At 36.1% G+C, this 13670-nt stretch overlaps 1 protein-coding gene across 3 annotated transcripts in view; it reads left to right on the top strand.

The window, feature by feature from the left end:
• Positions 1-276: 276 nt before the first annotated feature.
• The window catches only part of LOC120633063 (epidermal growth factor receptor substrate 15-like 1), a 46120-nt gene continuing 32726 nt past the window's right edge, over positions 277-13670 (top strand). For all 3 annotated transcript variants that reach the window (XM_039903152.1, XM_039903151.1, XM_039903150.1), the window contains exons 1-3: positions 277-333; positions 770-814; positions 3634-3768. In XM_039903152.1, the coding sequence (XP_039759086.1) occupies positions 307-333; positions 770-814; positions 3634-3768 (207 nt within the window). In that variant the 5' untranslated portion in view covers positions 277-306. The remainder of the gene's footprint in view (positions 334-769; positions 815-3633; positions 3769-13670) is intronic.

Genomic DNA, 13670 nt, shown 5'->3' with positions numbered 1-13670 from the left:
TAATAGAAATATTGCTGATTTAATTGAACAAACAAATTAATTCTAAAACCTTTCACTGTAGTTTAGATAAGTTTGTGTAAGTGTCATCTAGAATTAATTCAAATATGAACAGCAACTAAATGGTTAGAATCAATAAACACGACAGCAGAAAACATTCGATTTTAAATTTTAATCGATATAAGCAGATCGCGTTTATAAATGCCTGTGCACGTCACTGAGTGTGCGTCCTATCACTACGCCGACATGATATGTCAAATCTTGAATGTCTATGGACCCTATTGATTGGTCGACGAGGAGATGTAAAAAATGGCTGCCTTGCCTTCTCCTACTCAGGTAGAATTAACGCAAATTAAATTACTAGTGTAGTGCTTATTAAACTATTTTGCGGTCTCAAATGAAGTTTAATAAATTATCTACAGTTCAGTGAGGTTTTGTTAATTCAAACAAAGTTGGAACATTACTATACTCGACGTCAAAGTGTTGCGAACTCTACTGATTACGCTGTTACTAAAACTTATAATTATTTCTATAGGTTTATTCTGTAACGTCTGTAGTATAGCATTTATGACAATAGTGTAGTGATTATTAGTGGTGTTAATTCGAGTTGCAGCTCGTTCGTTTCTCAAAAATTCAATAATTCGGTTTAATTTTGCGCGAACATTGAATGTCAAGAACAATAATGTCACACCCATATAACGACTGAAAATTGTTGTGTTAAATAAGATTGTATCGTGAACCCCTTCTCAAAATGTGGATTGAACCATTGCAGGTGGCAGGAACCCACAGTTCTATTTACGAAGCTTATTATCACCAAGTAAGTATGTTCGTCTGATCTTCACACGATTTTCTCTAAAGAGTTCTATTCAAAGTGATAATTTATGCCTTTTTAAAAAGAAGTGCAACTAGAACTTACTTACCCTGAGAGAGTTCCGTAGCATAACACCATAATCATCAATCCTATAATACCTATTTGTGTGTATAAGTGACATAATTAGTTTTGCAGGCATTTTAATATTGTTTGAGTTTAAGTCGTAATGCTCTACTGTAATTTGTCTTGCTAAAACACACAGACAGATGGACACCAAGTAAGTATACCTTCCTTGTTTTAAAATCCAGCATTGAAGACTGGAAGATTATATCTTAAATTTATATTTACTCAAGTATATAGCTTAAATTTACAAAAGAAATCTTAATATATAATAAGATTGTATAATAGTTGGGATGGCTCTGTATGTCTTTCTTCTTACAAATAAATAGGATCATGGCTTTGATCACTAATTAGTGTGTGTTCTTCTTGCATAATATATATAACTTTCATAAATTTTTAAATTTTATTCATAAAATAGTTAATTATTTTTTAAATGTATACAGTCAGTAATAAAAAAAACACAGTAACTATTAATTGTATGAGTAAGGCTTAGAGTATCTTACAAGCTCTTTTATTTCATTGGGAACTGTGGCTCTTATGAAAAATAAAGATCTGATAATGTTGGTAAAATTAATGCTGTTATTAAGATATGGAGATGGAGAAAAAATCATCAGACTATTGATGTCCCATCATTAATAGGCTGATGATTGATTTATTTATTCAAAGCACCACCAACAGAATCATATGTTCACATTGGCATTTGATAATAGCCTAAGGTATTGGATACACATGATTTAAATCATAGGTAGCTACAACATGCTTAATAAATATTCAAGTCAACACTAAACAAAGATGTAAATAACAAACATGAATAAAGAAAGAAATAAAAATACAAAATTATACAAAAGGAAAAAAATCTAAATTAATTCTAATGATGATGACAATAGCTAATTTTGGTAAATTAATAATAATAAGATGACTTACACATATATTCATCTTCATTTTGATAAAGCTTAAACAAAAGCATTTCTAGCTTGGTTTGAAATCATCTGGGAAAGTATGTTATATTTTATTGAAAAACATTACTCTTAATTTTTTAAAAGTGGATATAATTCTATACAATCAACTTACAAAATGTAGATAAATTAATGATGTCTGCATATTGTTTACAAAAGGTACAGAAATCATTTGAGTAATTCTATGACCTACCCAATGCATAAAATGATGTGTTAAAATACATTTGGTACAGAAAGGAAGAACAACTATACAATTGAAGTGACAAAGTTTCTTGATAGCATCCAGCTCTATTTTCTTCTCTCAAAAAATAGAAAAATTAAAGTTAAATTGTTAAATGTTGATGTTTGAAAAGAGCAACTGCATAGTTTCTTGCTGGCTTCTTAAGACTGCATTCAGTACCATTGGTACAGTCACTACAAAACAGATAGACTTAATGCTTCAAAAGTACTATTAAGTATGCCTTCTTGAAATAAATGAATTCCAAATTTTTATGTGAAGCAACTCCATTCTAAAAAAGAAATGTAGAAGAAAGAAATGTAGGCTGCATTTAATGATTAGGGCATAAAATACTTGACAGGCTTTTATGTAACAGCAATACAGTGAATGACTCACTAAAAAGTTTTTATCTCTTTAACTTTTTACTGAATTTGAATTTTGTATCTAAACTTTGGTGCCCCATTCAATATAATTTCAATAAAAGAAAAAGGACAGGACACTACTAGGCACAATTCTTTGTCTGTTCCGTTAACATCTTAGACTGCATCTTCACTCACAAGCAGGTGGGTTTGCAGTCAAGGGCTGACTTTTAGTTAAATAAAAAAGTTCAATTTCAGTAGGCAATAGTATTAGTACTAAAAATTTTGGCTGTTGAAATAGCGTATGCCTGACAGATTGAGCAACCCAACCCTTTTGCAGGGTTAGGTTCTTACCAATCCCGTTTATCCATCTCATCTGTCTTTTGATGATCAGATAGAAAAACAACAAGAAAACTAAATGACAATATTTTATCACTTTATTTTTATATCTTTTCTTTTCTTATAATTTCAGCCTTATATGATTGTTGAGTCATTGTTCACAAGAACATGTCAGAAAATATCAAGCATAAAAATTCTTATTTAACACATAAAAAGCTGTGATACCTATATCAAATATGTTATCATTTTCAGGTAACTTGTGTAAAAGAGATACATTCCTTAATAGTTTTATCTTATAACTTATCTGTCGCATCTGTTATCTTTTATTTGCACACAAAATGTGTTGTTGCCTACAAATTTACGTAATGAAATAAAAAATGAGGATATCCAGTGTAACATATTAAATCATTGAGTGTATTGGATCCACAAAAGTTATTGATACTCTTACTAATATAAATGATAAATAGCTCAATGGCAGTTGTCGTCTGCAAATTCAAATGGCTTCAACTAGTTAAGCAGTTATCTAAACTCAATACAATGAGTTTATAAAATAGGAAACATGCCTTCCTTTGTTTTTGAAAATACTACATTCAAATGGGTTTAAGTAAGAAATAAATTTTTTTATGAAACTACTTAATTATTGAAGACATTTATCAAGTTATATAAAATAAAGTTATAGCAAAGTAATGTGAAAATAATATATTTTTATGTTATTTTCACATTACTTCAAAATCTGTCTGTGTGACAGACAAACAGAGTATCTTACGAATTTATTACATTAAAATGAAAATTGTTATGTACACTATTCGTAACTGCGCCACAAATATATTACAGGTGGACCCTAACGGGACGGGCGCTATACAGGCGCTGGACGCCGCGCGCTTCCTCAAGAAGTCCCGCCTCAGCGATGTGGTGCTCAGTAAGATATGGGATCTGTCCGACCCCACCGGCAAGGGATACCTGGATAAGGTGAGTCTTTAATATAATACAAATTATATCCCCCACATATTCATATGATCGGGGATATCCCTTGAACGCACGAACATAAATTAAAGCACCGTAACAGAGAATAGGTGAAGTTGGCCCCCGTTTATTATTAATATATGTTATTTGGATATTATTTCCACCTTTACGGCCATGCTGGAGGTTATAAACCTGTGGAAGAAGAAGTTAACATTTTGTCTTGGCCCCAAGTAGAAAAATCACCTGCCAATGCCCCGATTATATCCCCTGACAAAGAATAAAATTAACGTGTTCAAAGCCAATAATAGGAAAAAAGCTCGTAACATTTAATAGGAGAAGTTTACCCCCGTTTATTTTTACACGTATATTATTTTGTTAGTATTTCAACTTGTTCACCAATGCTCGAAGGGTTGTTAACAGCTGTGGGCGAAGTTACAATTTTATCCTTTCCCCAGGGAGAATATTGCCCCCTGCCCATGCTAGCCGTGCTTTACCCTTGGTATGAGCCCTCGCAATCGTTCGAGGTTTTCTAGCATCGATACAATGAGTTATATACCCTGGCAGTCGTTACTAGGTTTTCGAGCATCGATACAATGAGTTATACACCCTGGCAGTCGTTACTAGGTTTTCGAGCATCGATACAATGAGTTATGCACCCTCGAAATCGTTACGAGGTTTTGGAGTATCGATACACTGTAACTTATATTAACACTACAGAATGTTAATAAACAATGAGTTGCAAAACCGGGAACAATTATTTTATAAATTGTTCCCGATTTCCCGAGTACTTTTTCGAGATAAACTGTTGTTATTTGTTAAAATGTAATGTAACAACAAAGAGTGGCCTTTCCCTTTTGTACCTCGGACCGCGGTCTTTCAAGTTAACATTTAACTACAAAATAAGTCGGTTATTAATGTTTTATTCTCCTATTATTTCCCTGCTGGACTTTAACTTTGACTTTACTTTTTTCAACAACTTTATTTATCCTGTATCTATAGTTTTATCCTTTACAATCCTTTACAGGATAAAAATGATATTCAATATACTTGCAAAGTGTATGCTGTTCGTATACGCTACTATTGCGTAATAACGTCGTAATGTGATGGATCCGAGTCGTAAACAGTTTATTACCGGCTTCCATTGCTCCTGTCTTACGGTGTCTTACGAATACGACAGGACCTGAGCCTTATTTTATATTTTTTTAAGTAAACTTCGGGTCGCAGTGCGGCGTACTTAGCAGTAGTTCTAGAACCTGCGTCAATTGTCTCTGCATAGGTTTTTTTTAATCGTACTTCAAAATATGCGAATATACATCGTAAGTAACCGTCCCGAGGACCTACTACAAATTCGCCTTACCTTTTAAATATGCCTTTCATTCCCTACCACAAATTGCTGCAATTAATCGAGCGATGTGTTGTCTTAAAGCATCACCAGTGAATTAGTCGATTTCGATGGTTATGTATAACGTTCATTAAAATCAGTAAAAGGATGCCCAACTTTAATAGGTTTTAATGAGTATTTGGCGTTCGTTCTCAACACTAACAACTAATCATCAATAGCTTATAAAATTCCACTACTGGACTGAAAGCCTCTCCTAACGAGAGGGCTTTACCGTAAGCACAACGCTGGGCAGACTTTATTGGAGCTCGCTGTAGATGGTAGTAGTAGCACAAAGGGTTACCTTAGTCGACTCGTACGACACCCGCGAGAAGGAAGGGTGGTGTATCTGTATTCTGGTCTGCCGTCACTACACGTTCGATTAAGACTCTTGTATCTCTACTCTTAAGTGTTTAAATTCCTACAAGTGTATGAGTTTAAAGTGACGCTATATTAACGGTTGCTATCAATTCTAACTCATATTTAAGTATTTATGGTATGTTAAAGTATGTATTACCTTATTTTTATTTTTTATATTTATCAATAGTATTGTTGTATTTGTGTAGTCTGGTTTATGTATTAGTATGTAGTTATTCGTATGTATATATGTTTCAAACCGTGAACCCACCTTTTCGTTTTTCTTTTTAGTTTTCCTAATCCTAAGGTTGTCTGGCAGAGATCGCTACTTAGCGATAAGGCTGCCTTTTGTATCCTACTACATTATATATTATGAAAATTTCGCTTAATTTGCTAACCTCCGCGAAAAGCAGGATAATCTGTATGGTGTAATTTATAATTTCTTCAATCCTTATACTCCACACAAAACAGATCTTCGGCAATGTACCCTCTACACGATTCGCTCCGAAACCGGAGCATCCTTAGATGTTGACTTTACAATGAATGTTTGTTTGAATGAGGGTTTGTTCTTTTTTTTTTGTTTTTCTAAATGATGTGATGTACAAGAATATAAATAAATAAATAAATAACGGTTAACGTAACCTAACCGTGTAGTATGTTCGGTAAAATACACATTATAGTGTATGGCAATAAAGGATTTTTTTTATTATTTATTATTATTATTATTATTATTATTATTATATTATACGAAAGCTTAGATCGTTCAGCCTTGCTACGCGCCATTCACCATAAGCGGCGTAAAACGCCACACTGACAATGGACCGCACGAGGGTCCTTTTAATGAGGACGTAAAGGGCACTTCAGACTGCTGGCGTGCGGGCGCTTGCCCGCCGAGTGGAGTACGTACAATAGGGGTTAGGGTCACACTTACGGCTTTAGGCGGTATCGTCGTGCGATTTTAATTAAAACTATATTTACTTTAGGTGCTGTTTACGTCGTCTGGGAGGTATACAACGGGTTCCCCGGGCGTCTAACAAAGCCAATAAGAGGGACATGCCTTGGCTGTTGTTTTGGTATACCCTTTTAGCAGTGGCGTGCAGTGGCGGGCTCGTACTAGAGATAATTGTATATCATCTGCATACCCTGTGCATACCCTCTATGCACGCCACTGCCCTTTAGAGGGGAGTCCCACATAACCTCCGTCCTGCCCAAGAGTCTAAGGTAGCAATAAAGCTTTTCCAACTCTGTGGGTTCCGAATTTAAGCCTCAAGGTTTATGATTAACATTTCATCATGATGGACAGCATATAACAGTATACCGTTGGACTAAAGGCCTCTCCCAATGGGAGGGTTTGCCCATAATCACCACGCTGGCAGGCGGATTGGTGATCGCTCGAGTTGGTAGTAGTAGCACGGAAGACGCTGCCCGTCATCAGCTATGTATGATTAACATTTACAACTAGACAAAATCTAGCTTAGTCTAACATTTGTTGATTTGTTTTGATTTTAACTTTGCGGAGCGATTAGAATTCCGTGTGCCCGTGGAAGTTTTTAGGATTAATTGTATATAAAAAACATAAATTAGAAATGCAGTGTTGTGTCAAAATTATCAAGACTTTCCATCGACCAGTTTTTGAGTATTGCGGACCCAAACAAACCGAAATATAATGTCATATCATAGTCGTTAAGCTCACCCATATTAGTGCAACGTGGAAGGCATAGGTTTAATAAAATAGACGATGTTATGTGGTTTTGATGTGGTTTATCGATCGTAATCACGATCGGCCGCTGCTGCGTATTGAATACAACCAGTCGAGTCAGGATACTCTATTTTTACGACAGGGTAGGTAAAAGTAGAGTATCTTTGTAAAATATTGAATGCTCCGCATACAGTCGAGTTAAAAAAAAGTCTTGGAACAGAAGTTGTTAGTTGTAATGAAAACAATTTGATATCTGGTATTTTTTTTTACCCTGTATATAATGTTAATGCAGAATACCTACAGGCGCTGCGATGTTCTAAACTTTGCGCTTGACCGCGATCTCGCCTGAGCGCACCGCTGTCGCAGCGAGACCGCGTCAGGACAGGGCCGATCGCAAAACTTTGACTCTGATGTCGATAATAAGTAAAAATAATACGTACTCAACGTAAATGAAAAATTTATTTGTTTTACGTCTATGATTAAAGTGCGCCCGTGTGGCTAGTGGCGTACACTTCATACATGCACAAAAGCACTGCCTATCCTATAATTTATATATTAATTTATTATTATTTTGATTTATTTTATTTTTATTTATTTATTTAAGAGCACTAACAACATGCATTACATTACATTATTACATTATTACATTTACATTATTCGTATAGAAGTAGATTTTTTGCCCTTTTTATGCAATTGACCTGCTGGTAAGGAACCTGATGCACGCCACTGCGTGTGGCATGCGTGACGTATAGGTTAACGAGAGTGAGACCTCAGGAAGCTAGGTTAGATAGTAAGTAAAATGATAATTCAAAAACCTACGAAGAAAATATATAATACAAAGGTCTAAAAACAATAAAACCCTGATATAACAACAAATTTCTCATATTTAAGAAAAAGGCGTGGTCGGTGGCCACCTTTGTGGTTTAACCAAATCGCCAACGTAGTTTGAGTTTACAGAACGTCTTCCTTGCATATCCTGCGAAGTTGCTCTGTTTATAGGCGATGGATTTCTATTTACCATAAGCAGGGTTAGCACGGGCAGGAGACAACAATTATATCCCCCGGTTATATCCCGTGACAAGGGATATAATTAATTTTTATAAAGTGGGTAAAATTTGCCAGATATTTTATTAAATTGATAAGGATTTTATAAATTTAAAATGCATATAAAAAATTTCGGTACCGACAGAATTTAAATCGGCGACTCTCTGGCAATCGCGGCCTGAGCGCTTTCTCCAATTAAGCAACGGCACTCCTGGAGGAGAATTCCGTTTCGGTCGGTTCCGAATTTTTTATATGCATTTTAAATTTATAAAATTAATAATTCCTCCAAATTTAGGTGAAAACACTAATAAAAATTATAAAAATTATTGATAAGGATTTTACAAATACCCTAATATTTATTAATTACTTAATAGATAGTTATCAAGAAACAATTAAAATTATATTTGATTAATAACCAATGTTCATGACATTGAGTTGGTGGGTATTTTGATATAAATACGATTGCATTATCGATACACTTCAGTTCTACATGGACTCGAACGATACAAAGATACCTCTCGCAAGGGTATTACGTATCTCGCGACAGGCTGGCGACAGGCGTAAAACTTGCAATCATTGCTGTCAAACGTCACTCTTGTTTATTTATTGTACGGAAAAGTGACGTTTGACAGCAGTGATTGCAAGATTTACGCCTGTCGCAAGCATGTCGCGAGATACGTAATCACCCTGCCGGTGTCTTAGTCGTTTATCGGGTGTCATCCTGCTAAAGCACGGGAACAGGGTATAGGAGAAGTTTACCCCAATTTATTATTGCACATATATTATTTGGATATTATTTCCACCTATGCGCCAGTGCTCTGCGAGTTAATAAAGCTGTGGGAGAGGATACATTTTTATCCTTTCCACGGGGATATAATTGTCTCCTGCCCACGCTAGCCGGGCTGGTGGCCAATCTGCTTGGTAAATTATTACAGTGAAAAAACCTCCCCGTAGTCGGGTAATAAAATAACGCGTTGGATTGATAACCCTTATTTTAGAAACCGCTTAAAAAGTCACCGCACTTTGAGCTTATTTGCGTTTCCAGACGTTCCGTGGCAGTGTGCCCTGACCCCAAACCGTCCTATTTTATATATTTTTTGGATTTATAGCCAAATGGCGAGTTGGCCAAATGTGGAAATGGGCGGTCGCCCAACATTTGTTCCATGCAGTGGCTGTAAATGCCCTCCTTGGTTCAACTCTAACCTATTTCTGTTTATGCCCGTTTCTAATAGTTTTGTTGATCTAGTAAGAATGTTTCACTACGAATAACGGGGTTAGTTAGTAAGTTATGTGCGTTTTAAGTAATTCAAATATAACTTGCTTCAACGTTGAAGGAAAACATCGTGAGGAAATTCGCATGCCTGAGAGTTCTACATAATGTTCTCAAAGGTGTGTGGAGTCAACCAATCCGCACTAGGCCAGCGTGGTGGACCTTACCCCTTCTCATTGTGGGAGGAGACCCGTGCTCAGTATTGGGCCAGTAATAGGTTGAAATGATGATAGACTGCATCATCAGAGCTAGCAAGTGACCGTTGTTTCGCCCCCATTATTAATCGTTAAAGCCCACCACCCGTATCAGAGCAGCGTGGAGGTACTTAGCTCTCATTTTGTTTTTCCGATACCTGAGCCAGAGGAGACAAGAATTATATAACCCCAATTATATCCACAACTGGTAAAATAAACGTGTCGACCTGCACGGCAAAAGGGTATAGAAGGAGACGAACCCTGTTTATTATTACACGTTTATTATTTGAATATTATTTCCACCCGTGTGCCAATGCTCGGGGAGTCGATAAAACTGTGAGATAAGAAACAATTTTCTCCTTTCCCTCGGGAGAAAATTATATCCCTGGGGAGAGGATATAAATTTATCTTCTCCCATTGCTTTATAAACTATGACACTGGCGCACAAGTGGAAATAATATCCAAATTATATATGTGTACTTATAAACGGGGGTAAACTTCTCCTATTCCATGTTCCAGTGTTTTAGCAGGTGGGCACGTTAATTATATCCCTTTTCAGGGTATATAATTTTTATCTGCCGCCCGTGCTAGCCCTGCTGCAGTGAGAAATTTGTCTAAGGATGTTTCTAGAGAAACGAAATCAGAAATTGTGTCGTTGAACGATTTGCGAAGCCATCATTTTGTTCTGCGCTAGACAGGTCTTAAATACGAATGCGGCGTAGACAGTAGGTTTAATTCCAATATCGAGCGAGGCTCATTTGGAGGGCCCTTGACTCTTCCATTTTACGAGTATAGTCAGTAGTTTTATTCGCCCGAGGAAAGTTACGAAAGGCAACTTAGTTTAATAAAATTTGTTATTTTAGATGCCTACTCACATATTTAGTTGTGGAAAGCTTTTTTCCAAAAAAAATTTTCAATACTCCGATATATTGTTTTAAAAAACAAACGAGCCACATTAAGCTTAATTTGACGGCCCATTGTGTGGGCAGCTTTCTGAGTCCAAGACCGTGGGCTCGATTCCCACAACTGGAAAACGTTTCTGCGACGAAACATGAATGTTTTTCAGTGTTTGGGTGTTTATATGTATATAATAAGTATTTATCTATATTATTCATAAAAAAATTCATCTGTCATCTTCGTACCCATAATACAAGCTACGCCTACTTTGGGGCTTAATGGCGATGTGTGTATTGACGTAGTATATTATATATTTTGCTATACTCCGCGTCAAGCAGGAGAATGTCAGTCATAATATTTCTTCAAACAAATCTTCCGCAATATATTCTCTAAGACACCGGAGCATCCTCAGGAGATGTTGACTTTGCAATAATTGTGCATCATGATACAGTCGCTATAAGACTGATGTAAACAGGCATATACTAATTTCGGCATCGATGGTCGGAGAGCCGTAGCTTAATTGGAAAAAGCGCTCAGGCGGCGATTGCCAGAGAGTCGCAGGTTCAAATCCTGTCGGTTCCGAAAATTTTTATATGCATTTTAAATTTATAAAATGATAACAGCGCTACAGCTAATAACCATTCACCCAACTACGGAATGGATCATCAAAATCGGTGTCGATTAATAAAACAAGCACATCGGAATTTTATATACATAGATTTCACAAATTAGTAACGTTTTAAAGGCTGCGTGTTGTCAGGCTGTCGAACAAAATGAATATTTAATGAATGAACGCGAGTGATAGTGGAGCTATGCGTGCGATAATACTCCACTGACTCAGTCAGCCGTAGCGGGCGGGGATGCGAGCGGAGTCGGGTGACGCGCCGATATCAGCTGTTATCAGTGGCTCTGGTTTATTGAAGCGCGAGTGTTTTGGTATATTTTAACTGTAAGTAAATAAAATAACCTTTCTTAATCAACATTGACATTAAAAAAACTTTAATCAAGAACATGTACCTACGTACTTAAAAATGCTAAAAAACCACGTCTGCTAAATACCGCATACATTTTTTGCCATACAGCCGCCATATTGTATTAAAAAAAAAAGTAGTCCTACTAATATCATAAATGTGAAAGTGTGGATGTTTGTTACTCAATCACGCAAAAACGGCAGAACGGATTTGGATAAAATTTCGCATGCATGTAGCCTTTAACATGGAAAAGAACAAAGGCTACCTTTTATCTCGATGCCTTTAGTAAAATTGTTTACGAGCTAAGCCGCGGGCAGACAGCTTTATGTTTGTTTCTTTAAATATGGTTTGCACGTCACCTATGCTATGGAAAGGGACATATTTTCTATACCGATCTCTCAAACAGTTTCCGTGGTTAGATTAAAAATTGTTAACGAACGCGCGGGGATAAAAAACTTAAACCACGCGAAGGAGGTCGCGGATATCAGCTAGTAAGCAATAAGTCGATGCCGTGTGGTGGCGGCAGATCAGAATACAGTTGTGAACCGCCCTACTCTTCCCGCGGGCGTCGTACGAGGCGACTAAGGGAGTATGACAGAGTGGGTAGCAGCGTCCTCTTTGCTACTACCATCTACTGCAATCACCAACCCGTCTGCCCAGCGTTGTGATTATGGGCAAACTTGCCGTTGGACCTTTAGTCCAGCAGTGGACTGTTATAAACCGTTTATGTTATTATGTCTGTTTTAAATTCAAATTCTTTATTTGGAAAAAAATGGTAGGTACTAAACACTTATATATAGACTAGTTGTACTGTTGCCCGCGACTTCGTTTGATTATGTTTTTTGATGTGGCATACAATTTAGTTGTAGTTCTAAAAATATTTAAAGTATTCAGTATCGCTAAGCCTTAAATGAGTGTTTTGCTGCTGTCCTCTATCTCCAACCACATTCAGATCTACACAAATTTTGGGCAAAATTAAACACATATTATAACCTCTATAGTACAAAAATAATTATTTAAATCGGTTATATTTTGTTGGAGTTATGGTGTAAAATCTTCAAACACTTTCATCCCCTCTCCCAAAGGAACCGAGCTTAATGTCGGGATAAAAAGTATCCTATATTACTTCTAACACTTTCAGGGATATGTGTACAAAATTTCACGAGGATCGGTTAAGTAGTTATTGCGTGAAAGCGTAACAAATAAACTTATATTAACCTTTATAATATTAGTAGGGATGTTTTCATTTTGTGCTTCACGCATATTTTCTCGTTCACTTCGACGTCCAAGTATTGAGGTAAATTCAAAAGCATAATATTAAATATAATGTCAGTATAGGTAATATGGTATATATGTCTAGTCAAATATTTTTGTGCACTAAAAAGTCCTTGACTGAATAAAATGAATTTTGTAAGTTCTTCGAAGCTGGTTTGAATCTTCTCAGATGTGAAATCTGTATATTTTGTGGTAAGATGTTGAAAATCTGAATGCACATTGAATAACAGCTTTTTAAATAAGTCTTTGAAGAACAATCTTTCTAGATTTCTAGCATTGTCGCCAAAGCGTCTTGCCGCACAGTGTCCCGCGTACGATCTCTCATTTCTCGCTCTCTTGCGCTAAATGCACTGCTGACAGAGTCACCTCACTGTCGCATATTTGCGGATCCTTGGAACACCGTATTTATTTATTTATTTATTTAAGGGACAATCAACAGGTTCCAACAACAACTCTTAAAAACTAAACAAAAAATTAAAAAACATATAAATGTAATATTTTAGACCCACTTAAAGACTGCCACAACTTGCGAATACAAAACTATATTGTCAATTAGAAGGAGAAAAAACGCTTAAGAGAGACATGAGAGTACTTATAAGCTGTGAGATCCAAAAAATAACTTAATAACTTACCACTGCCCACAGTACAGTTGCCCTTACTTAAACTTAACTTGATTATGTAAAAACATAGCAATAGTGACTAGTGGATATAATTACTGTAACTGTAACGTTATTTTAATGATCATGTTATATTCATGTTTTTCGTTTCTCCGCTCCTGCTTCTTCCCTCTTCCAAGATGTCCTCCTTTTTTTCTCTAAAACCA

The sequence above is a fragment of the Pararge aegeria genome, chromosome 21 (assembly GCF_905163445.1).
Source record: "Pararge aegeria chromosome 21, ilParAegt1.1, whole genome shotgun sequence".
NCBI classification, from domain to species: domain Eukaryota; kingdom Metazoa; phylum Arthropoda; class Insecta; order Lepidoptera; family Nymphalidae; genus Pararge; species Pararge aegeria.
This window is presented reverse-complemented; position numbering and strand designations above follow the sequence as displayed.